Source organism: Mchenga conophoros, linkage group LG3 (genome assembly GCF_057382185.1).
Source record: "Mchenga conophoros isolate Kocher_MC1m ecotype Shallow Benthic linkage group LG3, M_conophoros_male_GT1.1, whole genome shotgun sequence".
Taxonomy (NCBI): Eukaryota; Metazoa; Chordata; class Actinopteri; order Cichliformes; family Cichlidae; genus Mchenga; species Mchenga conophoros.
Genome location: NC_140528.1, coordinates 76203849 through 76227330, shown reverse-complemented (window position 1 = coordinate 76227330; position 23482 = coordinate 76203849). Strand labels below are relative to the sequence as shown.

The 23482-nt window shown below is 43.5% G+C and overlaps 1 protein-coding gene across 4 annotated transcripts; it reads left to right on the top strand.

The window, feature by feature from the left end:
- The first annotated feature begins 2810 nt into the window (after positions 1-2810).
- serpinh2 (serine (or cysteine) peptidase inhibitor, clade H, member 2) lies at positions 2811-22748 on the top strand. Of its 4 annotated transcripts, XM_085267303.1 has the most exons (6): positions 2811-3265; positions 3595-3817; positions 4436-5091; positions 9951-10043; positions 10645-10877; positions 21528-22748. In XM_085267303.1, exons 3-6 carry the CDS (start codon positions 4443-4445, stop codon positions 21831-21833), a joined length of 1281 nt encoding a protein of 426 aa, XP_085123429.1. In that variant the 5' UTR covers positions 2811-3265; positions 3595-3817; positions 4436-4442; the 3' UTR covers positions 21834-22748. The 4 variants fall into 4 exon arrangements, with proteins under 4 accessions (XP_085123429.1, XP_085123430.1, XP_085123427.1 ...); XM_085267304.1 differs by lacking the exon at positions 2811-3265 and having other exon boundaries at positions 3374-3817; positions 4441-5091; XM_085267301.1 differs by lacking the exon at positions 2811-3265 and having other exon boundaries at positions 3375-3817.
- The last annotated feature ends 734 nt before the right edge of the window (positions 22749-23482 follow it).

Here is a 23482-nt window from a genome sequence, read left to right as displayed (position 1 = left end):
GAAACATAACGTGGAATTGATGTAGAATACACTTCCTCAAAAAATGAAAGGAACACTTTTTAATCAGAGTTTAGCACCAAGTCAGTTAAACCTCTGGGATATTGATCTGGTCAGTTAAGCAGCAGAGGAGGTTGTTAATCAGTTTCAGCTGCTTTGCTGTTGAGATGAAATTAACCTCAGGCGCACTAGAGGGGCAGCAATGAGACAACCCCCAAAACAGGAATAGTTTTACAGGTGGAGGTCACTGACATTTTTTTTCACTAGTGTTGCATTTGGCTAGTGTCAGTGTCACCACTCACCACCCTGCAGAGCTTGCACAGGTCCAACACATCCAGGATGGTACATCAATATGTGCCTTTGCCAGGTTTGCTCGGTCTCCCAGCAAAATTTCCAGAGCATGCAGGAGATTCCAGGAGACAGGTAGTTACTCTAGTAGAGCTGGAGATCCTTAACCCATCAACAGGACCAATATCTGCTCCTTTGTGCAATAAGAAACAGGATAAGCACTGCCAAAGCTACATAATGACCTCCAGCAATAATGACCAATCAGAAGCTCTATTGGGCCCTGTCCTCACTGCCTGGCACTATGTAGCCTGATTGGCATTTGCCATAGAATACCAGAATTGGCAGGTCCACCACTGGTGCCCTGAGTTTTCACAGATGAGAGCAAGTTACATTGCTCAGCATGACCAGTCTTCATGGTTGGTCACTGATGATCTGGGACGACATATCTATGGAGAGATCCACAGATCTTTACTAGCTGGGCAACAGCGTCCTGACTGCCATTAGGTATCAGGATGAAATCCTTGGACCCTACGCTGGTGCAGTGGGTCCTGGGTTCTAACAACAAAGCACAGCCACATGTGGTGAGAGTATGCAGACAGTTCCTGTAGGATGAAGTAACCGATAACACTGACTGACTTCCCACACTCGCCAGACCTAAATCCAAGAAAACACCTCTGACATTATGTTGATGAAATATAAGCAATGTAAAAACAAAACGTGTTGTAATACTCTATAAAAATTAAATATAGGCCAACCTAGATTTACATTCATTTTGTATACCGTGTTGTTCTTTAATAGTTCCATACTGTGTGACAGTATGGGCGAACTGATGCTATACAAATATTTAAAAAACTTATGTGCAACACAAGTCAGCTCAGAGAAATTAAAAATGACATGCCTCAAACCATTACAATCCAGACCTGCACTGATAACACCCAAAGCAGAAAACAGTGCATTTAGAGTTGTTTGGTATGTTATGAAAAGGTGTGTTTATAAAAGCAGGGATCAGGGCAAATACTCTGACTGAAGCTTTTTGATCAATAATTTATGTCCTTTCCATTTAATACTATTCTATGTTGTCAATTTTTAATGGAGTTTTTTTTTTATCATCAGTAGTAAAATAATATAAATGTTACAATATGTGTGAAACTGCAAAGGGGGGGCTGAGGAGAAACACAAGAAAAAGATGAGAGCAAGAACTGCGCGTGGGGTGAGTGGATAGCTCGAGGCCAGTTGGCAGTGACCGTAAGTGCTTTCATTGCAAGGTGCAGCTTCTGTAGCTGAGCCCTTGAGCCAGGTCTAACAGCAGCACAAATGGATAATGTGTTAAGCATATTGCTACATTTTCTGCTAGAGACGCTGACATCTGAAGCTGGGAAACTGAATCGGGGCTCAGGACTTGGACAAGGTGCGGATAGGTGAGGGCAAGCAGGGCAGCATGGAGGTGGGCCTTTTGGAGGCGGGTAAAGGGGAAGGTGTTCAGCCACATCGCAGTTAATGTCCTGACTGAGCAGCTTATCGCATTCCAAAGCATTATCCCCGGGGACTCGTTTAACTGAAGGTGCAAGCCCTAGTTTCTATGAATCACTCGCACCGTAACGCAAGTTGCTGCTCATTACTGCAAAGACTGACTGTGGTGCGACCCTGGGAGGTCTCAAGGGATGGGTGGTGACGCCACTGGCAGGGTTACGACCTTTGTGGTTGCACCGGTCGACTCATCACCACCACCGTGCATCCCAAGGCCGTCGAGGGAGCTTCACTGGACGTTTGTGCAAATGCACATACATTGCACCTCCAATGCACCTTCTTGTTAGCTGCAGATGTAGTTTGATATGTTGCTGTTTTTCTCTTTCTGTTTTCACTGAGGATGCTCAATAATTAGTTGATTGGTGTCTTATTTCTAAGGAAGCCTGATAACTAAGTGTCTCTGAGGGAAGTGCGTGTGTGCGTTTTCAAAAGAGACAGAGAGCGAGAGTGGCAGCGAGCAGAGTGCTCAGTGTGTGCTTGTACTTTCTGCTGCGAATGTGTTCCAGATAGTGGTGCTGATGGCTATCTTTCGGAGAGAGCTCTATTGATTTGGCTGGGGTAAATAATTGGTTGGGTCTACAAGCTGTCATGTTCGGCCTGATTGCTAAGCATTGGTGGTCTCAAGCAGTTATCTTCCTCCATATCCCTCTCTGATCCTCCTCTAGCCTCCTTAGTCTATCTCTATATTTATTGATTAGGACCCTATATGGTCATTCTCCATCCTTAACTTTGGGCAATAATCCCTGTGCCAAAGCACTGTTTACAAGTTATCTGCTCTCCACTCCTTGTAGTATTGTAGATGGAGGGCAGGTACAATTTAAGGAGGCGAAATGAGGAGACTACAGAATGAGGACATTCGGAAGGGTCAGCTGTAATACAGCCTTTCATAGTGTGCCCTAGTTTTCCTTCATAGTAGGCTACTGAAAAGTGAGGTGTGTGTGTGTGTATGTGTGTAGGGGGGCTTCCCTGGAAACTCAACTTAAAGCACTTGAACTTATAAAGAAAATAAAATGCTCTCCGTAATCAACATGTCAAGATAAAGTCAGATTTAGGACATAATCACAAGTTTAAAAAAAGAAAAAAAACATCTTTAAATTGACCAAATAAAAAAAAATCTGACTGCCAGCGCTGTGGTCTATGTCCTGCGCAATGGGAGGCCTGGGTGTCAAGTTTGGGAGGCCCTGGACCACATGAGGCAGCCTCTCACGGGGTCACTGAGCTGGAGCGATGAGAAGACCATTAGCGACCCCGCTTGAGTGCCTTTGGGAACTACAACCCCCACTGAGTCCAGAACAAGAGTTTATTATCCCGGCAAACCCACAAGGGTTTCTTTAGAATGGAGAAACGCCTCATTTGCTGCAACCGGTGGATTTTTGTCCATTTTGAAAACCTGTACCAAGACCAACACTGCACCCACATAATCCCTGAAAAGCCCATAGGGAACCGCTGAAAGGTATCCCATCCCAACAATGACTTAGCCATATTTAATTATGGTTTTGTAAAGTATAAATGTGGGGGGGGGGGGGGGGGGGAGAAGTTGAATAGCAGGACTGACACAAAGTGGCAGGGTTTAATGGGTTTAAAACGTTTTTATACCATTAGCTGCATATTTACCTGTCATATATAGTAAAACTGAGTTCAGACTGGATTACATGTCATTCATAGAACTGCACTGGAAAACAGCGTTATAGTTCTTTTTCACACTGTGTGCTAAGTGTGCCCTATTTTAGGTTGTTAACTAAATTTCTTTCTTTTTTTTTTAAATGCTTGTTTAACATGGAGCCCGCACCTAAACAGCCCAAAGCTAAATAAGCTCACGGTGGCAGCTCCTCGTGGAAGCCTGGAAGTTTCGGGAAGAGCAGAAAGCTAACCGGGAGCTGAAGTTAGCGGGGACGGTAAGCTTCCTCTGCTACGTCTGAGCTCCAGCAGCAGCAGCACCTCCTCCGGAGCTCACAGCCAGGACCGCGGCGCAAAAACGACAGGGACACACGTGAATTAATTAACGGTAAATTAATGAAACGAACACGACATTTTTCTCTCTTTCCCTGTCTTCCAGACTTTTTACATTTTTGGTTAATTTTGAGAGAGTATAAGCTGAAGTAGACGACAGATGTTTGCCGTCACTTCTGTTGAATTTCGGCAAAAGTAAGGAGTCGAAGTTTTTGCCTTTTTCTTTTTTTCTTTTAAAGGAAAGATTGAAAACGCACATTTCCCCCTCTCATTCGTTTGTTCGGTCCCAGCCTGAAAACTTCATCAGCGTTAATTGTCGCACGTTGCTTCTTTCGCGCAGCGGGTGAGATAATAACCGTGGATCCAAGTGGGGAGGAATTTAGAAAATCAAGTTCTCACTGCTGTGGCTCTGTAGGAGCAGTTTACACAAATGACACTTTTACAGGAAAAAAGGAGCCCTCAGGCTGTGTTTATATTGCTTTATCTCAACTATGAGTGTTGCAGTATGAGTATTACACTATTAAAAATCAGGTCAAAATATGCGCAATGAATAGTTGTGGAGGGGGGCTTTGCTTGCCTTGAGAATGAGAGGGGTGCATTCTCCTCATTCCTCTTGCTGTTATGTATACACAGACAGATTATCTGACTCTCCTTCCCGTGCTCTCTGTTCCAGAACAGCCATGCTGCCCAGGCTCCCTTTCTGTCTCCTAATTTCTCTGCCAGTTCTCCTGGTGCAAGGGAGCATCAATAATTCATCCAAGAAGAGTGCCGATGCCCCGGCCGGTCCAGTATCTCGTCCGCCGCCACTGCCTCCTCCACCTCAGGGTGACCCGAGCTGGACCCTAGGTCTGCGGCTCTACCAGGCCCTCCGCTCCGACTCGAGCTCCGTAAATGTCATCTTCTCTCCTCTGCTGGTGGCCTCCTCTCTCGGAGCACTGGGGGAAGCTTCAGTCGGTAACACCTCCAGCCAGGTCCGAGGTATCCTCAACCCACCGTCCCCCGACAAGGCGGGGACGCAGGTTCCCGAACGTCTTGCCGAGGCGTTGAAGAGCTTCAGTGAAGCCAACGGAACCAGCTTTCACCTGCACGCATCCTCAGCTGTGTTTTCCAAGCAGGTCTCTCCAGTCGACCAGGCCTTTGTCAAGCAGAGTCAGGCTAGGTTCAGAGTGCAGCATCAGAATCTGGGGAAAGGAGACTCCAAGGCTGACCTGAAGCAGCTTCAGGACTGGGCTAAGGCCGGCCTTAGTGGACTGGAAGGCGCTCCTTTGGAGGCCGAAATCAAGGCCAGGGCTGGAGCTTTGATCCTGGCGAATGCAGTGCGTTTAAAAGGTGTGTAGAAACAACATTATTGTAAATTAAATTAGTGCAGGGTTACTGAAATATTAGATAACAGTGAGCATCCAATTTTGCTTTTAAAACTGTGGGAGCGAAAAAGCTTGATGTCTTTTCCCGTTTTAGATGAGAGTATGGCGTGCGCCATTTTTAGTGATCACACAGCACAGACAGTCCGCACAAGTCTTTGCTCGCTCTGTGGCGCGTGCCAGCAATCCCACCTGTGTGCACCCTGCATCTCCATGGGTGTGTGTGCGCGTGCATGCGTTGGACTCCAGCTGGTGGACACAGCAGATAAAGGATGATTCTGGGGTCTATCACTGAGAGCTTATTCATCTTCCATTGGGGGGTGATGTGTCATCTTAAATAATTGAGTAACAAGTGTCCAGACTCTCTCTCCCTCGATGTCATGCCTAACATCTGTGCTCGGAGCGCTCCAAGTCTGCGGCGGCACAGCTTGGCTCGGCTCTGCTCTTTGTGACAGGCTGCAGTGGTGGAAAGCAGTCAATATTTCTGCACGGACGCAGTCGGTTAGAAGCTCCATCTGTGATTTAACAGTTGCATCCCAAAAACATATCCATCTAAATCCTTATCTGAGGTTCATTATGGCACGCTAAATGTGCCAATAAATATCGCATTTTATTTTCGAGGGTCGGCAATATTTGTTCATCCGCACTTATCATGAGTCAAGGAAATGACTTATTTTCCTTTTTCTCATTTCTTTTCCTTTTTTTGTGTGATTGTGGAATTGAATCTACCATCTCCTCCTTCGTGTCTCAGAGCACAGCCAACATTTTGAATGCCCGCTGACGTAGATTCTCATTTTTTTTTGTTTGCGGTCTCCACAAAAGATGATGATGATGATGTGTTAAATATATCCTTCTGTCTCGCTTGTTCCTTTTTTTTGCAGCGTTGGTCTCTGTTTTTGTGCTTTTGTCACTCTCTATCACATGTCTAATCTACCCCTGTCTCCTCTCCCTCTCCTTCCCACATGTCTCCTGTTCACATCCTCCTTATCGGTGTCTATCTGCCTCTGTTCCTTCTCCTTCCTCCTGCAGGTACTGCTTTTTTTTTTTCTTTTTATTAGGTAGAAAAAAATAGAAGGCAAGGCTCCTGAAGTGAAAACAGGGTTCTGGCAAAGATAGACAACCCTTCAGAAATAACACTCCCTGACAGACTATACATTGATAAGCAATTTAATTAATTCTCTTTGTTTGATGTTTTTTGACTTCATTACAAAATTAGTTTTGTTTTTTGTTTTTTTCTGCGAGCCCACCCTCATTGGTTGGTTCATTAATTTCGTGGAGCAAATATACAAATTAGATTATGCAGCAGATTGCAGCTGCAAATTAGATTACGGAAAATTGGATTCCTTTAGTTTTGATTTATAATTTTCAGCGTGGTCGATAGTTTGCTCCTTTCTCAAACCAGCAGCTCCTGCTTTTGTTCCAACTTTTGTTTTTTTCGTTATGTTTGGGATTCCAAGGACTTAAAGCAGTTGATGATGTGTTATTAATGGGATGTTTTCAGAGGTCTCGGGTGTTATTTTATTTTAGATGGCACTGAGTAGGCATCTCCATCCGTCCGTCCCCCCCCTCCCCGCTTTTGTTTGTGTCCCTTCTCCCTCCCTTCAGTTAATTATTGAAGGAAGAATTTAAAAAAAAAAGGAAAAAAGCTCTTTGCTGTCGCTCCTCCCTCGGTCTGTACAGAGCTTTCAAAGAAAAGGAAGGTCAGGGCCAATTAGTAGCGGAACATGTTTATAGCGGAGAGATGCGAAAAGCAAAGAGGGCCAAAGAGAGGGGGGGAGAAAGAAAGGGTAAAATTAAATGAATAAAAAGGGGAGATTTCTGGGTGGAAAGGGGCAGAAGAAAAGCAAAGAGATGGGAGTGATTGGAGGAAACTGAGAAAAGTAAAGCGGGAGAGGTTGGCCTGCTGAGAGTGAAAGAGATGGACTGTCATGGTGGAGGGGATTGTAAAAGGGTCTGCCTTTGGGAGTTCCAGTCCACTCTGGTTAATTAATTCATGCTTTGTTTTGCTTTAGACAAACACCAGTGACAGCAGAGGAAAATAATACTGGGGAAAAAACAGTGGAGTGAAACTTATACAAGATAATGCGACAGCACTGGGGGACTGAAAAAGGAGAGGCGGCACATGAAGCCCCAGCTTATTTAAACTCTAATAACAGCTTCTGAAACAGCACAACTGCACGCCATCACGAGTCGATGAGGGAAGAGACCGAGCCGCGAGCCCGCATCGATTCTCCACTGGGTTACGCTTTAAGTTAACAGGACGACTCGGTAGCTGTGTGAGCGCCGCGCAGTCGTCTCGCTGTTTGTTGCTGACAGCTATTAAAAGGTTCAGGTTTAAAGCCGTCGCTCTGCTGCTGCTGTGCAGGTCTGTTTGGAGGTCAGCAGGTCATTAACCCCCCCGTGCTTGTTTTTACACGTGTGTACCGTGGAGAAAATTGTTCATCGTCGTGACATCATTTCAACAACACTGTTGCCGCTTCAGGTAACCTTCAGCCGGCCGCTTTGGAATTCCAAAGCGTGTTTCCCAGGAAGCGGACTGAATGCCTGTGATGTGTGCTAGCATGCCCGGGAGGGACAATCACACGTCTTTTCTGCTGCGATTTGTGTTTGGCTGCGCTCCATTCGAGTCTGGTTGGCTTTTGGAGATGCCACCCATGGTGTTGAAACAATTAGTCAGGCAGCTATTAATAAAAAAAAAAAAAGAATAAGTGTGGAATTTAATAATAAGTTAAACAGTTTAAAGAAACTCCAAATGTAGACAAAGTGTAACGAGGCCTAACAGTGTGTGAAAACAGTCTTCCTCGTCTCTGTAACTTTCTAGTCTGGAGATAAATGGAGCCAAACATCTTTGAGGTTTACCATAATGGTGTTTGTTGCTTTTATGATTATTTACTTATTTTACTTTTCCAGAATAAGTTTCAGCCAACCAACTCTGTGATCCTCATACATAAGTGAGTCGGTGTTTCTTTGTAACACTTTGGTAATGAAGTGAGTGTTTTTTTTTTTGTTTTGTTTTCTTGTGATTAGAGAAGAGATTTGCAGATAATGGACTTTAAACCAGTGGATGAATAGATGATGGCTGAATATGTCTTGTGTATATAAGTGTTCCCTACCAGTGAGGTAACGCAGTGACGATGCTATGTTGCTTATCTGGCTTCATCTTGGTTAATTTGTTAGCTTTTCCGCTACACTTTAGTACCAAACAGCACTGTTATTTTGACCTGCTGCTGGTGAAAAGGTGAGAGGCTCACAAAGGTCTTTAGAATAGAAGATAATTGTTGACGGTGTTGATATTTCTGTAAGGAAAAAGTAATTTCTCCAAAATGGGCAGCAGATGCTGAAATACTCAACATGTGATTTCTTATTTTTATTACACACGTATATCTAAACCCATGTTCTAAGTTCAAATGCTTTTACTGGAACAGACTGATGTTGATGGTTGACATGTAGCTGTAACACAGCCTGTTACAGACTGCTGAGACCATATCATGTAAAATGCACTGATAAATCTGTACATCTGGCACTTTGGCAGTTTTGCTGATCGTTTGATTGGCGTCCTTGTGAATTGTGGGATAGCACTACCTGTTTCAGCCGCCACCGTGTCAGGCAGCTGGAGTTGATGTCACCGTATTTAAGGACGGTGACGTGTCAGGATGTCAACCAGTTAAGCTTAACTGGCAAAGGTGCATCTACAGACTGTATGATCAGAAACCAGAGTGCAGGCTTATTGGTTGGGTGTGTTAGTCACATGTAACTGTAGTTTGTTTTTGTCAAATACACACATCTGCAAGTTTCTTGGGAAAATGAGAACAAAATTGCACAAAATTGAGCAGAAGCAGTTTCCTTGTGTCTTGTTTTGTTAGTGAAACCCAGTACAGTGTATACTTATCTTAGCAGTGTGGAGGAGTGTTTTGACTAAATCAGGCTGAGCATGATTTATTTTCCCCTGTCATCTGTCTTCACAACTTATGGCATGTGAGGTATATCTTTTTGTCTTAAGGTAAATTATGGGGCACTGTGTCTTGTATTGATCTCTCCTTAAAGTTCCTGTGCTTGTAGGTGTCACCTTGTGCTCTGAGAACTTGGTCTGTTTTTCTTCAGAGGAATTAAAAACAGCGCAGACAAAAGACGAGTCTGTGCACAGTTCTTAATAGAGGTGCTTAATAATAAAAACCAAGCAATCAGTCTGCAGGCTTTCACATTGCCAATTGAGGCATTTCATAGTTTTTGGCCTCCTTGAACCTTAGCTTTGTGTGACGAGAGCGCTGACCTTTTCAAATGATTTATCGATAATGAGAATCATCATTAGTTATAGCCCTAGCCGGCCTCAGGTGTCATTCACAAAGAGCGCGATGGGTACAAGTCATAATCTGCCGACCTCTACGCCCCATCCAATGTCCCCTGCCCTATTGAATGGACCAGCAGCTTTCAGAGTGTGTTCTGAGGTTATTACAACGGTAATTCCTCCACTCTTAGCTCCTCTTAAATTGACAGCTGTCAGGAGGTTAGCAGGGCCAAGTGGGGATGTGTTGAACATTGAATAGGGGTCAGTAGCCTTAAGGTCTTCATAACTGCTGCAGTACAGCACTCTGCCTCAGCAGCTTTCAGGAGGGTATACATTTTTTAATGGGCAGTACACACAGATGATTCATGAGCAGTGCCAGCCAGTGTCGCTGTATATGTGTTTTATGAACATGGCATTGTTTAACCTATTGTTCACTTTTTCTCCCGTTTCATTGATTTTGTTTTTATCCTCTCCCTCCCCATGCAGTCCATCTATATGAAGCATGCTGTATTTAAAACTGCTTTTTCTTTCCCTTTGCTCAGGGCTGTGGGAGAGAGATTTCAGCGAGGAAAGCACAGATCGTCGTACCTTCCTGGGAAAGAAATACACCAAAGTGGTGATGATGCACAGAGCAGGTAAAAAAAATAATAATAAAAAGCTGTACGCAGTCTGTCACTGCTCTATTCCTGCCAGGGAATAAATGCAGCGAGAAGGAATCCAGCTCTAAAAGGGACGTGAATATTTGTGAGGTCCAATATGCCTCGCTCTAATTTATCAGTGTGTCCCTAATGATTTATTTAGCACATTTTCCATATTTTATGCATTGTCTTAAAACAGCAACAAGGCAGGGTGAGTTTCTTCTAGGATAACAGTTAAGAGACGTAGACCGGATGTATATTTCTTTTAATCTCATCTATAATGTCACTTTCAACTCACGAGTGAGAATTGTGTTACGGCTGGCTTGTTGTCGGCCTGTCGCAGCTTGCATTTCCTTTATGTATGAAGCGAAACTAACTCCAGCATTCCTTCTGCGAGTTCACTCGGTGATAGAGGGAGGTGGCGCCGAACGACTGCAGCGACACGGCTGAAAGTGCAGCTCTGAACCAACTTCCAAGAGAACTTCTGCATTAAACTACTGCTAAAAAAGAAAACGTTACTTCACAGCACTGCTTCTCTCCTTGACTCTCTGATCTTTGCTCAACTCTTTGCCTGCCCCCTGCTGTCCCCCTGCTACAGGTTTGTACCGCTTTCATGAAGACACTGACAACATGGTGCAAGTTCTAGAGGCGCCTCTGTGGGGAGGCAGGGCCAGCGTCGTGCTCCTGCTGCCCTTTCATGTCGAAAATCTGGCTAAGTTGGAAAAGCTGCTGACCCTGGAGCTGCTGTCCAAGTGGCTGGAGAAGGCCAGTGTAACCAGTGTGGCCATCTCTCTGCCCAAGGCAAACATCACTAGCACGCTCAGTCTGCAGGTTAGTTCAGCAAAGTTTGTTTTAGTACAGTGGCATAAAAACATTCTTGCTGTGAGTCAGGTCCTTTAAATTCAGCTCATACTGCCTTTCATTGTCATATAAGTCTCAAACGGGTCCTGCTAATGCAGTATGGCATAAGTATGGCTCTGAAGTGCTTAAATAGAAGGTTGAGTTAATCTTACTTCTTGGAAACGCATGTAGGAGTCCTGGTTACACCTTGTACTGTTTCCATGTGTTAAAGAGACATCAGTAGGCTTGGATAGTTTTTTTTCCCTTATTTTCCTAATATTTCACAACTGTATTTTTATGCATTACTTGTGTTTTGTTTATTTTATTCATTATTTAAAAAAACCTCATAATTAAAGCTGTTGTCGAGTGATGTCATCGTTGCTATGGATTGTTAATTACCGTTGGCTACCGAGGTAGCAAGGCTTGAAGTAGGAAGAATGACATCCTGTGTCATTATAGCCGGGCAGTGTTTTGATCTAGAAAATGAACAGCTGAGACAGGAAATGCCTACTGGAGCTGTGTGTAACCACATACAATACAAGCATGTTGATGTTAACCTACAAGAAAAGAAGGCTGCTGATGCTAATATTAGTCATTTTTAGGTCTGGTAGTTTTGCTAATGTTAACTGGTTACAAAGTTAGGAGCTAGAACCCTCCAACCTCCGTCCATAGATTGTTGCTGAAGGAATCTGTGGCCCTGCTGTAATGGACACTAATGCATTGAGGGGGTGAATGAAGAAGATGTGCTGATGATGATTAGTGAACTGGCATTTTCAAGTGTTACGTTCTTTAGACAGGGGCGCCACCAAGGAGGATGCCTGTCCTACGTTGGTAATAATTAAAAAAAGGTAAAGGTAAAGCTGGTGCCAATCCCTGGATAGATCACTGTTTTTGATGTGCCAGCCCAGTATATTTAGAGGCCACCCCTATGAAAGTAATTCTGGAGGCACCGCTGTCTTTAGGTATAACTTTGCCCAAATTTCTTGGGTCACAATCTCCTCTAGCTTCTATGGTCACGATGCTGTTTTCCTTTTTTATTCTTTTTTCTTTCTTTTTTTGCATTTATACGCAGACCAGTAGACCAAGTTGTTTTTTAAGTAAGTTTAAAGTGCGGTGAAGTGGGAGCTGTGCAGCTGTTTCAAACCCTAGTTGAATTTGACAGAGTGGATCCCTGCGTGCAGCTTCAATTCTAGTTTCTTCTTCCATTCATTCCCTGTATCTGCGCACTGCATCATTTTTCACTCCACCTGATACGCTTTCTCATTTCACCCAGCAATGCAGTCATCATTCTCATTGTTTCTTTGCCTGCTTTATCCTTCTCTGGATTTTCCGCATCTCTTCATTATTCCCTGCCTCTGTCTTGGCCGGCTGCTTTTCCTGTCTTGCACTCTTCTTATCTGTCTACCCTTTTCTCACACATATTGGCACCCCCTCCCACCCCATCCTTTGGTCTTCCTGCTCTTCCTCTATGCTGTGTCGTGTTTCTCGCTTCTATTTTCCTTCTTTTACTTTCTCCTTCCATTCGGAACGTGACCACTGTGTCTTACTTAGTTTTGTGCCTCCTTCTTCGACTGCTTTTGTTTATTCTTTTTTAGTACTGGCTGTAATTGAAGCCTCAGTGCAGACGTTGGCTAAGGTGAGTTCAAATGTCAGTCCTTTCCACTATTCTCTTCTCACTCTTGAGGTGAAGGGTGCCCAGGTGTATCAAACCTGGGCACCCAAACCTTCCTGCTCGGAGGCTAAGAGGGGCCTGAAGATGACCATGACCTGTACCTCCTCTGTGGGGTCCCGGTGCCTCCCACAGGCCTTATTTTGCAAGAGCACAAAGGTTATGCCACAGCCCAGCTGGTAATGTGGATCTCTGCTCCTGCTACTCCCAGGGCCAGCAGGTAGCTGGTCTGAGGTACTGAGAAGTGAATAGGACAGCCAAGCGGACAGAAAGCAGCTTAGTGGCAGCTGATGCTAATGTGAGTGCATTAGGGTTGTTAAGGTTCATCCAGGCCAAACTGGAGGCTGCTGACTGGGAGGCTTGAGAGTTGTCGGGCTGGTGGAAGAGCACGTATTTTACCAGGCCGAGAGGTGTCTAACAGGGACACAGAAACATACAAGCTGCTAGAATCACACGGGCCTTTCACCTTCAGGAAATTCCTGCTGAGGGGGTGAAAGTGGAAGGAAAGTTTTCTGGTCAGGTTTATGGAATTGACATTAGTTGCAGTCACAGTTCTATAGGTTAACTTTTCACTTCTCTTTGTGAAATACTGTTCTTCCATGTGATGTTCCATGTGGCATCTTGTAATTATAAAAAAATCAAACTCAGATTTTCCTTTGTGGCTCCAAGTAAACTGTTGAAAAAACAAATAGAGGAACATGGCTGAGATTGCTAATTCCAAGTATCTTGAGCAAAGCACAGGAAGTAGCCTGTGACAAACAGCCAGTTTAATTGTGCTCTGTTATTACTAATACTACGTTGTTATTATTATTGACAACTGATGGAGCCTTTCAAAGAAGAAGTTTGCCATTGAAACCAGAACAGCTATGCTGAGCGCTGGCTCAGAATGACAGGCTGCTACAAGAATCTTTGCACCTTTGCAAGAGATGTAGGATAAAGGAATTTCCTAACAGAGATCTAGGTATGCATGCAGCAAAGCAAGAATAAGGAGAGTAAAGAAAGGAATGGCATTTAAGATCCTTGATAGCCATTAAAATGTTCCTAGATTTAGCTCAGTAGTGGATTTCTAGCATCGGTAACATCGGTTTATGGAGTTTACTCTCAAGTGGCCGTTAGAGGAACTGCAGCTTCTGGCACCATTTTTTCTGGAGGTTGCTTTTTTTACCATTTCAAACTTTTATTACTTAAATTATTTTTTTCTTCATTCCTCTTGCATCTTTTCAGTGACTTGTTCTACTTTGAAAAATTGCTTAGTCTTCAATCTGACTACACCCAGAGTTGATAACACAACAGTTGTAGATGAGCTAGAGAGAAGTAGTAACGGGGGGAGGTTAGTTTAACCTGACAGAAGCAGAAGCATCCCAGTAAAACCCATTTCCCCAGGGCAGTGGACACCGACTGCAACCTTTGCCGACGTCCTATCCATATGTATGCTGTAACCTCATCATGGACTGATGAAATCCACTTTGCCCTCGTTTTACTTTAGCAAACATCTCTGTAGAGCTGTGCTACCATGTTATTCTGCTAGCTGCGCCCCGGAGAACAAGCTTTTGACATTAACATTAACATAGAACTAAAGCTTGAAATGGCTTCTGACACGCCTATGACTTTGCCAGAGAAAGAGCAGAAAGCATCCTGTTGCACAGACCCTCCTTTGTCTCTCCGAGGCAGTTTTACGGACAGAAAAAACAGAAAACCTTTAATGGTCTTAAATAACTAAAAGTAGCTGTACAGTGTTCTCATTATGCAACCTAATTATGGGTGAGCACGTTTTGGCCCCGTTTGACTCGTGATGAGTTGTCTTCCTCCGTTTGCTCTCTCAAGAAAAATAAGCGCATTTGAGAAATCATTGCGAAAGGACTCAAGCTCCAAACAAAACCCTCTACCCACTCTACCCACTCTGATCTCATTGCGTCTGTCTTCCCAAACCCTCTGGCCAGCGACAGTTCCGTGTCTTCACTGACAATCATTTTTTCCAATTGGGTCAGCCAAATAATTGCTCATCACCGTGCGTTAATGCTGTTTACCACTTTGTCTGTCAGTGCCACGGATGGCCATGGAATCCTTAGATTAGAGGGCAGCATTTGGAAAAAACGATGATCTTAGCAGTGTGTGTGTGTGTGTGTGTGTGTGTGTGTGTGTGTGTGTGTGTGTGTGTGTGTCTAAGACTTTCATCTTGTGTGCGTAGCAAATGAGCACAAACAAAATCGCACACCTCTGACTCATGTTGAGCGGATTTGCCACATCCAAAGGCATCGTTCGCTCCTTCACCCCAGTCCTCCCCGTCGTATCAGTCACAGGGATCTAAATCCTTTTTGTAGGTCAAACATGTGCCTCTTGTAAACCATCGCTAAGCGACTGAACCTTGGCTCCGCTGACCTAAATGGGAGTGACACTTAGGGCAGGGCGATATGACCAAAAATATTTATCACGATATACATTTGAAAATTCGCGATAACGATATAACTGACGATATAATTGACACTAGACAAAATACTTTACAACTCCACAACTTTATTAGTGCAAAAAAAAAAACATCAATGTATTTTCACTTAAACAAGCAGCTGTTTTTTATGTGCGTTAAAGTTATATAAAACTTTAACAGTGCAAATGCAAATTCCTTGCTGACAGTTTAACCAAAAGGCATTTCCAATGGAAATTGGCCGACATATCCTCAGTAGGGATGGGTACCGGTGTCGGTTCTGACATAAACGGTAGTAACCAGACCGAAAAGCAGCGCACATTTCGGTGCTTTATTTCGGTGCTTTTTTTTCCTGAGCTGTGATACACTTCTAGCCAATCATTTTACGTTTCCGAGGATAGTAGGCGGGGCCAGGTACGTACGTTCTGTTAGAGCAGAGCTACAGATTAAAAATGTCAATGGCGAAGCGGTCAAAAGTCTGGCTGTACTTCACAGCAAAAGATGCAAACTCAGCAGCATGCAACAAGTGCTTTAAGCTGATACTGTGATACTGTCAAAGGAGGTAACACCAAGAATCCGATTAAACAGCTGGCGACGCATAGCGTTTTTTTTAAAAGCCGAGAAATGCGCCGTATTTGATAGCTTGCTGCGAGACCTCACACCGTGCACATCTACTGCGGGTGTGGTGCCTGTTATCGGACCCGGAGCAACATCCCCCAAAAACCCGAAGAATAGAGTCCTGGCCCCTAGCCCTGCCAGTGTAGCAGAAATGATGAGGATGATGCAGCAGCAGCAGCTGTTCTTCTCTGCGTGAGTAGCTTCATGTTGTTCGTGTGTAATTTACGTTGAGTAGGCTAACCATGTTATTACATTAATGCATGTAAGGTGAACTAGCAAACATCATCATAGCTACATGCGGCTGTCCTCTTGTTTGATGGCAGATACTCCCTTCACCCTGGCCAAAAAGGCTAAAATGACCAAAGAAAAAGTGGGAAACAGTTAAACATGAGAGGGTTTAAGTTTGTGTTTTTTCCATTGTTTAAGCACTGCTTCCAGCCAAGAGTGATGCCATATATGCCACATAGCTGCAGAAAAGGCTAACATTGTTATCTTTTTACAAAAAAACCAGCTGAACATGAGAGGTTTTTGGACAAAGTTTGTGTTCTCCATTCTTTAAGCACCGGTTTGAGCACCGTTTCAAAAGTACCGATTTGGCACCGGTATCAGATAAAACCTAAACGATACCCATCCCTAATCCTCAGCATAACGATGTATAATATCCACAAAACTTAAAGAGGTTATACACACACAATACCGTAATACTATGTTGAAGCACAGTACGTATCACTCCGCGAGGCTCCTGCCTACAATAGCCGCAACGCTCCGACAATCCATCAAGCGGTGCGGGTTCGTAGCTTAGCAAAGTCGTACTAAAACATTTGACCGATTTTCGAGCACCGTGTACATAAAATCGTTTCGAGGTCAGTAAACACAACCAGAATTCATACATAAGGCACACGGGGTTATAAGGGACACTGTCGAGTTTCAGAAAAATCAAAGGATTGATTTTAAGTGTGCCGTATTTTCCAAAAAACATGGTAATAACGACGGCCCGCTAGCATGCTCTACCAAAAATAGTGCTTTGTTGTGTGTCTGACGGACGAAAGCTAAACCAGTTCCACCACTGAAGTTGCAGCATTTTTACAAACTGATTCTGGTTCATCTGGTTCATTCAACGATTTGCTTTCGCCGCCATGCTTTTTCCGACGTGTGCTCAGCAAAAAGGCACTGCGCATGCGCGTTTTACCCCTATTCTATCGCGATATTTCATTTTTCTATCGTTGCCCAAAATTATACCGGTATTACCGTGAACTTTATGATATGGCCCAGCCCTAGTGACACTGGCTGGGAAAGTGAGCAGGAGAGGTGGGAGAGAACGAGAGGGGTCAATGATTGCTTGGGGACGAGGTGGGAAGCACACGAAGACCCATACAGAGCAGCAAAGTGTGGCATTTCTCTTCCTTTCTGTCTTGTCGGTGGTGGCGTTTTTCTCCGGTGAAGAATAGGAGTGTGACGGGGTCTGCAGCCAGAGACGGAGAACCCTCTTAACAAGCCTTACCCAGAGGTCACAGAATAAACCACACTCATTCCTTTTCTCTCTGATCCACTGCTGACCAGGCCACACACATGCACGCACACTCACTAATGGCCAAACTTGAGCTCCTCGGTGGCTATATCTCCGATTGGTGACTAAGACATATGAGTGTTCACCAGAGAGCTCACTCAGTCATGGGTAATGAGGTCAAAAGGCCATCAAATATTTACAAGAGCGCACTCTGCAGTATACAGTGTCAAGGGGCAGCTGTTTTAGCACAGCTACCATAGCCCTGCATCATATGAATTAATCAGATGTGTTTCATGGCCATTAGTTAAACATCTCGCTGAAAGCTAAGGCTTTATTTTCCTTTTTTTTTTTTCTCTTCTCCAGTAAAATGGTCTCATAGAATAAAGCGCTACTCATGTGTCTGTGTGAATGAGACACAGAGCACATTGACTGTGTAGAAGAGGTAAAAGCCCATGTAAATAAGATACCAGTAGGAGTGATGCTGATGAGACCTTAATAAAGCGATGGTGAGGCTTTGAAGCCTCGAGAGCCGATAATGTGTGAAAAAGAAAAGGCTTTCTTTAAAGCCTGCATCAAATGTGTCCATGAAATGGTGCTGCGATGATGCCAGTGCCGCACACTGCACACTTCAAACCACCCACGTGGGGATGTTTAGGGCAGCACTGAATTAGGCAGAACGTGTCTGGAGTTACTTAAGGTGGCAAAATCTGGGAAATCAGCACCAACGCTGGTCCTTTATTTCCCAAGGTTGCCATAGTAGATGGGTCTGCATGTGATTTGGCACAGATTTTATGCCCATTGCCCTTCTTAACACAAGCTTCGCTTTTACAGGAACAGTTAGTAGTTTACTAGCTTGTGAGTCTGTGTGCCCTCCTGGTGTGCAACCACAGACGTTTCAGGTGTGTGGAGAAAGTGTTAACCACATGGAGCCACTGTACTGTAACAGTATAAGATGATAGAAAATTAGAAATTCTTTTAGTTTTTATTTATTTATTCGCTTTGTTGCCTTTTAATATAGAGCTATATATAGAGCTGAGCCAAGAAGGAAACAAAAGCAGAGTGAGGAGGATGATGTGAAAAAAAAAGCACTCCAGCTAACAGTGTTCATGTAGCATGTGCTTTTAACAATTCCACTCACTTAAAATGTATGGGAAAGTGGAATCATTGCTATAGTGTGGGAGAAAGTGTAAAAGGCAATGTGAAAAGATAATGAGGAGCATTAAAATAGAAATGAAATAACACACTAATGCATAGTTGACTGACAGAAGTTAGTGTTTTAGTAACTGATGAATTATTTCGGTGATTACGGTGGAAAAATGCCAAAGATTGCTTGTGCCAGCTCCTCATTTGTCAGGATTTCGGTGTCGTCCCAGCACTTTTCTACTGTTGTTGTTGTTCAAATAACTTTGAATAGTGAACCTCATTATTTCTCTGTGTTCTAACAGTTTTAGACCAAAGACTCTAAAAGTGAAAGTTGTTAGTTTAGTACAAAGTAAATTAGATTGCACAGTGAGAATCGTTTTATTATCCAGTGTGTTATCTTTTGTCCAGAGGCACAGATCGGCCTCACTCTCGCCTACCCTTTGCTTTCTGTAGTCCCTCTTCCTTACCTGCTGTGTGATCCAAATGAAGTGGGGTTTTTTCCCATTTTACCTGCTTTTCTTCTCTAATTGTCAACTAAAAAAATCATTTTTTGCAGGATTAGAAGAGAAACGTTGGCTTCACTATTTAGTTTCTGAAATATTAGATACAGTATGCAGTTCACAGACATAAAAGGTCACAAGAAAATAAGAATTTGCAGTGAACACATTCAGCACTACAGACAAACCACTTGTTTCTTTTTTTTCTTTTCCATTTTAACTGTCGAGGTAAATAGTCTTGGTGTGGTGTGAGGTCTTCATAGAGTTGAATCATCTTAAGGTCTTTTCCCCAAGTTCAAATAGCATCATTTGCATACAACAGCTGAAAGGAGCGCTGCCTAGCAGCGACCTCCCTTTTGATCTTTGCTTTTTTTCTCTCTCATCTTTTTTCCTCTTTAACTTCATCATTATTAAAGCTGGTCTGTTTTTTTTTTTTTAAAGCATCCAGAACAACTGCTCGCTGATAGAGCTGTAACGTGTCCATGTCCGCCACAACCTTAAAACCCCCCACAGGTACACCCGACAAGCTTCTTAGTGGGCCCGACCATCGAGGTGAAATAATGGGATGCTGAGTGTTGCATGCCTCAGGGCCATGCTACCTCGGGCCTGGTTAGACTGCACTGCTGTAGGTAAAGGTAGCCCTGGCCACACATACACTCTTAGATGAAATCTCCAGGTGACAATGCCTGTGGCTCCCACTCGCAGACAAAAAACTCGTTGATGTTGTGCGCGAGGCATCAGCAGTCCACCCAGTGCTGTTCCATCTAAGATTCATGCGGTGCGTCCGAGAGAAAGGGCAGCCAAAGAGCACCTCCCAGAGGTTTTTCTCCCCGTATAATGTAGTGCCACACCTCCGCAGCGCACAAGGCCTCAGTGGGCTCCGCTAACATGCCTGCTTCTTCTTATTGTGCTGCCACTGGGTCCTCTTATTTATGTATATAGATAGATAGATAGATAGATAGATAGATAGATAGATATAGAGATATGTATATGTGTGTGTATGTATGTATATACATACACATATACAGGATATATGTACATATATGTGTGTATGTATATGTATATGTGTATATATATATATATATATATATATATATATATATATATATATATATATATATATATATATATATATATATATATATATATATATATACATATATATATATATATATATATATATATATATATATATATATATATATATATATATATATATATATATATATATATATATATATATATATATATATATATATATATATATATGTATATATGTATATATATATATATGTGTATATATATATATATATATATATATATATATATATATATATATATATATATATATATGTATATATATATATATATATATATATGTCGTGAGTGACAGAGAGAGATGCCAGGTAGTTTCTTGTTAAGTAACTTAGGGGAGGAAGAAAATTGAAATGATCTCCGATGGAGACTGACAGTTTGCAAGAACATTGTAAAGCGGGGTGAGTAGGCCTGCCCAAGAAAAAGGAGAAGGATCGAGTTAGAAAAAGAATAGGATAACATGGAGGCACGTGGGCCAGATGAGGTATGGAGACGCTGGTCGAGTGTCAGAGCTGCAGAGGAAGACAGTGATGTAGTGGAACCGTGTGGGGTGGGTGGGGGTGAGAGAAGAGTAGAGGAATAATGGATGAGGACAATAGAAGTGCATTAGAGAAGGAGGTGGTGCTCGTTCTCTGTGGACACAAATGCATGAAAACACTGGAATGGGAGTGACAGATGCCTACAACTGTATATACAAGCACTTGTTTTGTGTTTAGGTTTAACCTGTGATGATCGGGGTGATGTTTTTTTTTCGAGCATGCACATCTTAGCTTTTAAACGAAAAGCAGATGTTCTACATGGTTTATTGCAGTTTTCTATTAGTCTGTGGTTTTAAGACGTGAGCAAAAACAGTGTGGTTTTGGTTCAGCGAGGGAGCACCCACAGAACAGCCGGAAGATCTTAGTTGTTGTCTGCTAGTAAAAGACGTTTCCAGTAAGGAGTTTTGTCAGCTAAAGTTTAAAGAATGCCGGAAAACAGTACCGTCACCCACCCATCTTCCCCTGCAGATATTCTGTAGCCGTGGCCTCGCGCGCATCCGCACAGATGAGTCCGTACAGCCCCACGTCCACACCCACACATGCTCTCATCTGGCCCTTGCAGAAGCCTGTCACTGTGAGTGGCCTTCTGCCATGGGAGGATAAACTACCTGTCATGGCGACGACTTTCTGTGGAATTCATATCAGAGGCAAAACAAAGGAGGTGCCGAGGTCACGGGGCATCACTCTTAAATTATTCATCCTCTGCATCCTCCTTCCGTCTCCTCTCTGCCTGTCGTCCACTTTGTTCTGCCAGCTCACAACAAGGGCAACTGTCAGCCTCTTTTCTATCTCAAATTTTTGGGTATATAAAGTAGATAAATATTATGGTAAGTAAAGAAAATGCTGCTTGTGAAAAGTTACTCATTGAGTGTTTTTAAGCACATCTTTATGTGCAAGTTAATCATATTGCAGGGTTTGGTTAGGGCACCGCTCGTCCCAAACTTCTGAATGTCAGCATCATGAAATTTTAAAATCTGCTTTCCCTCCTGCTCCTTGTTTGGTCCCCTCACATGCATAATTGATCAGCGTCCTGGCAGCTGCACTTGGAGAGCGTGTTTATCTACGATGGCACCAAGCTTTGAGAACTTGTTTGAGAACTTACTCAAGGCAGCCATGAAGTCTTATCATCTTTTCTTTCCCTCCAATTGCAGAAACAGTTGGTTACTTTAGGTTTGACCGATGCCTGGGACCAGAAGTTGGCTGACTTCTCTGGGGTGTCAGCCAAGAGCAAAGGAAAGCTTCACCTTGGTGGCGTCCTCCACTGGGCTACCCTGGAGCTGGCTGCTCAGGCAGGGAAAGAAGATGCTGACCTACAGGAGGAACACATTGATCGGCCTAAATTGTTCTATGCCGATCACCCCTTCATTCTCTTCGTCAGAGACAGCGCCACGGGAGCCCTGCTGCTGATGGGAGCTCTGGACCACGTGGAGGGAGAGCCCTTACACGATGAACTGTAGCACCCTCCCTCCTGTTGCGTTATCCTTCTTTTCTCATCTTTGATGTTTCTTTTCTTTTCGCATCCCCCTCTCAAAAGACTGCACACTGGTTTCTGAGTGGAGACATTGTCATTCACTGTTGCACACAATCGCATCAGACTACGTCTGGCTGTCAGACTGACACCGCGTAGTCTCACACTGACTGACACTGACACCGACACCGCCATACTCGACAGAGTCACACTCGCACAGTATCACCAACATGGCATATAGAACAAAAATACTGTAAGAGACATTACTAAAGTTGACGGATACACCAAAAACACTAACTATGAGAGACTGCTTGCCTTTTTTTTCCCCCTCCTTCCCCACACACACGCACGCACAAGGACTCTATCATCAAGTCAACACAATACGAGATGACAAACACCAACATGCTTGACAAGCACAAGTAGTTACACTGACACAACATAAGCAACCGACAAAGAACTTCAACAAACAGAAGCTCGCAGTGACACTTGAAACTCTGCTGTCAGGTCAGGTGCGCGTTTGTGTGTTTGCGCAGTGACCGACACATCAAGGGTACCCCTGTGGCCAGTCTCTAAGCTGGCAGGGACCATTGGCGGGGTCCCCAGGGCTACGTCCAAGGAAGACTGATGGCTCAGCCAAGTGCTTATTGATGAGCCAGCTTAATGCTAATGACTGTAATGCGTTACAACGCTTGTCAACAACACGGAGAGGACGGGGAACCTTTTAATCTCTTAATGCCATCGGGGATCAATGACACCATTATGCTGTTGGAAACAAATGTAACTTACATTACTTGATGTAAATGTAACAAGTTTATATTTAGAAAGATTACACAAACTCAATGACGTCTCCATGTTGAATATATTTTTTTAAATTTAGGACAATGTTTGAATAAAGGGCTGTTTTGGGGGGATTTTTTGAATTCTTTATTGTCAGTCTCATCACCTGATCACTGATTCAAAACAAACAAAAGTGTCCTGTTGATATGTCAGATGTCTGTTGCAGGTAATTTATTTTCCTCAACTTCAACCCTGAACTAAAAGGCCTTGCATGCGCCGCCAGGGTCTATGGAAGTAGATTTAAAGCCCCAAACTAAATCACTTACTGAATTTTAGTGGCAACACATGATAGAATTGCAGTGCATTGAAAGTGTAGCAGGCGACTTTGTCAACACAGTCACAGAATGCTCTCCAACAACCTCAGGTCAAATGCATTTCTTCCATTTCCACCGATAAATAATTGAGAAATCAAATCTATGGTTGAATAAAAGAAAACGAAGGTCCCTGCTTGCCGTTCCTCTTAAAACAGCGTTCGGGTTTTGGTGTCTTCGGTGTTTGAAGTGTTTTATTTAAAGCACCCGAACATTTTAGGAGACTTTTTCGTTGCACCGGCCGCCCATCTGTCTGCACAAACAAAATACTTGATGTGTGATGGTTTTATCCCAGATGTGTTAAAAGCCTAGCGTCAAACACCGAAAATGTAAATGTGAGATGCATCTGTCTTGTTGCAGTGGTCTAGAGGCACACAGCTGGACTGTCTGATTCACAGCATTCAACAAAATCCCTCCCAGGACCACTGTGCTAGTCCATCCTTGTTCCTAAATTAGCCACCTGTACAGGTCTGCTCGGCAACAGTGCACG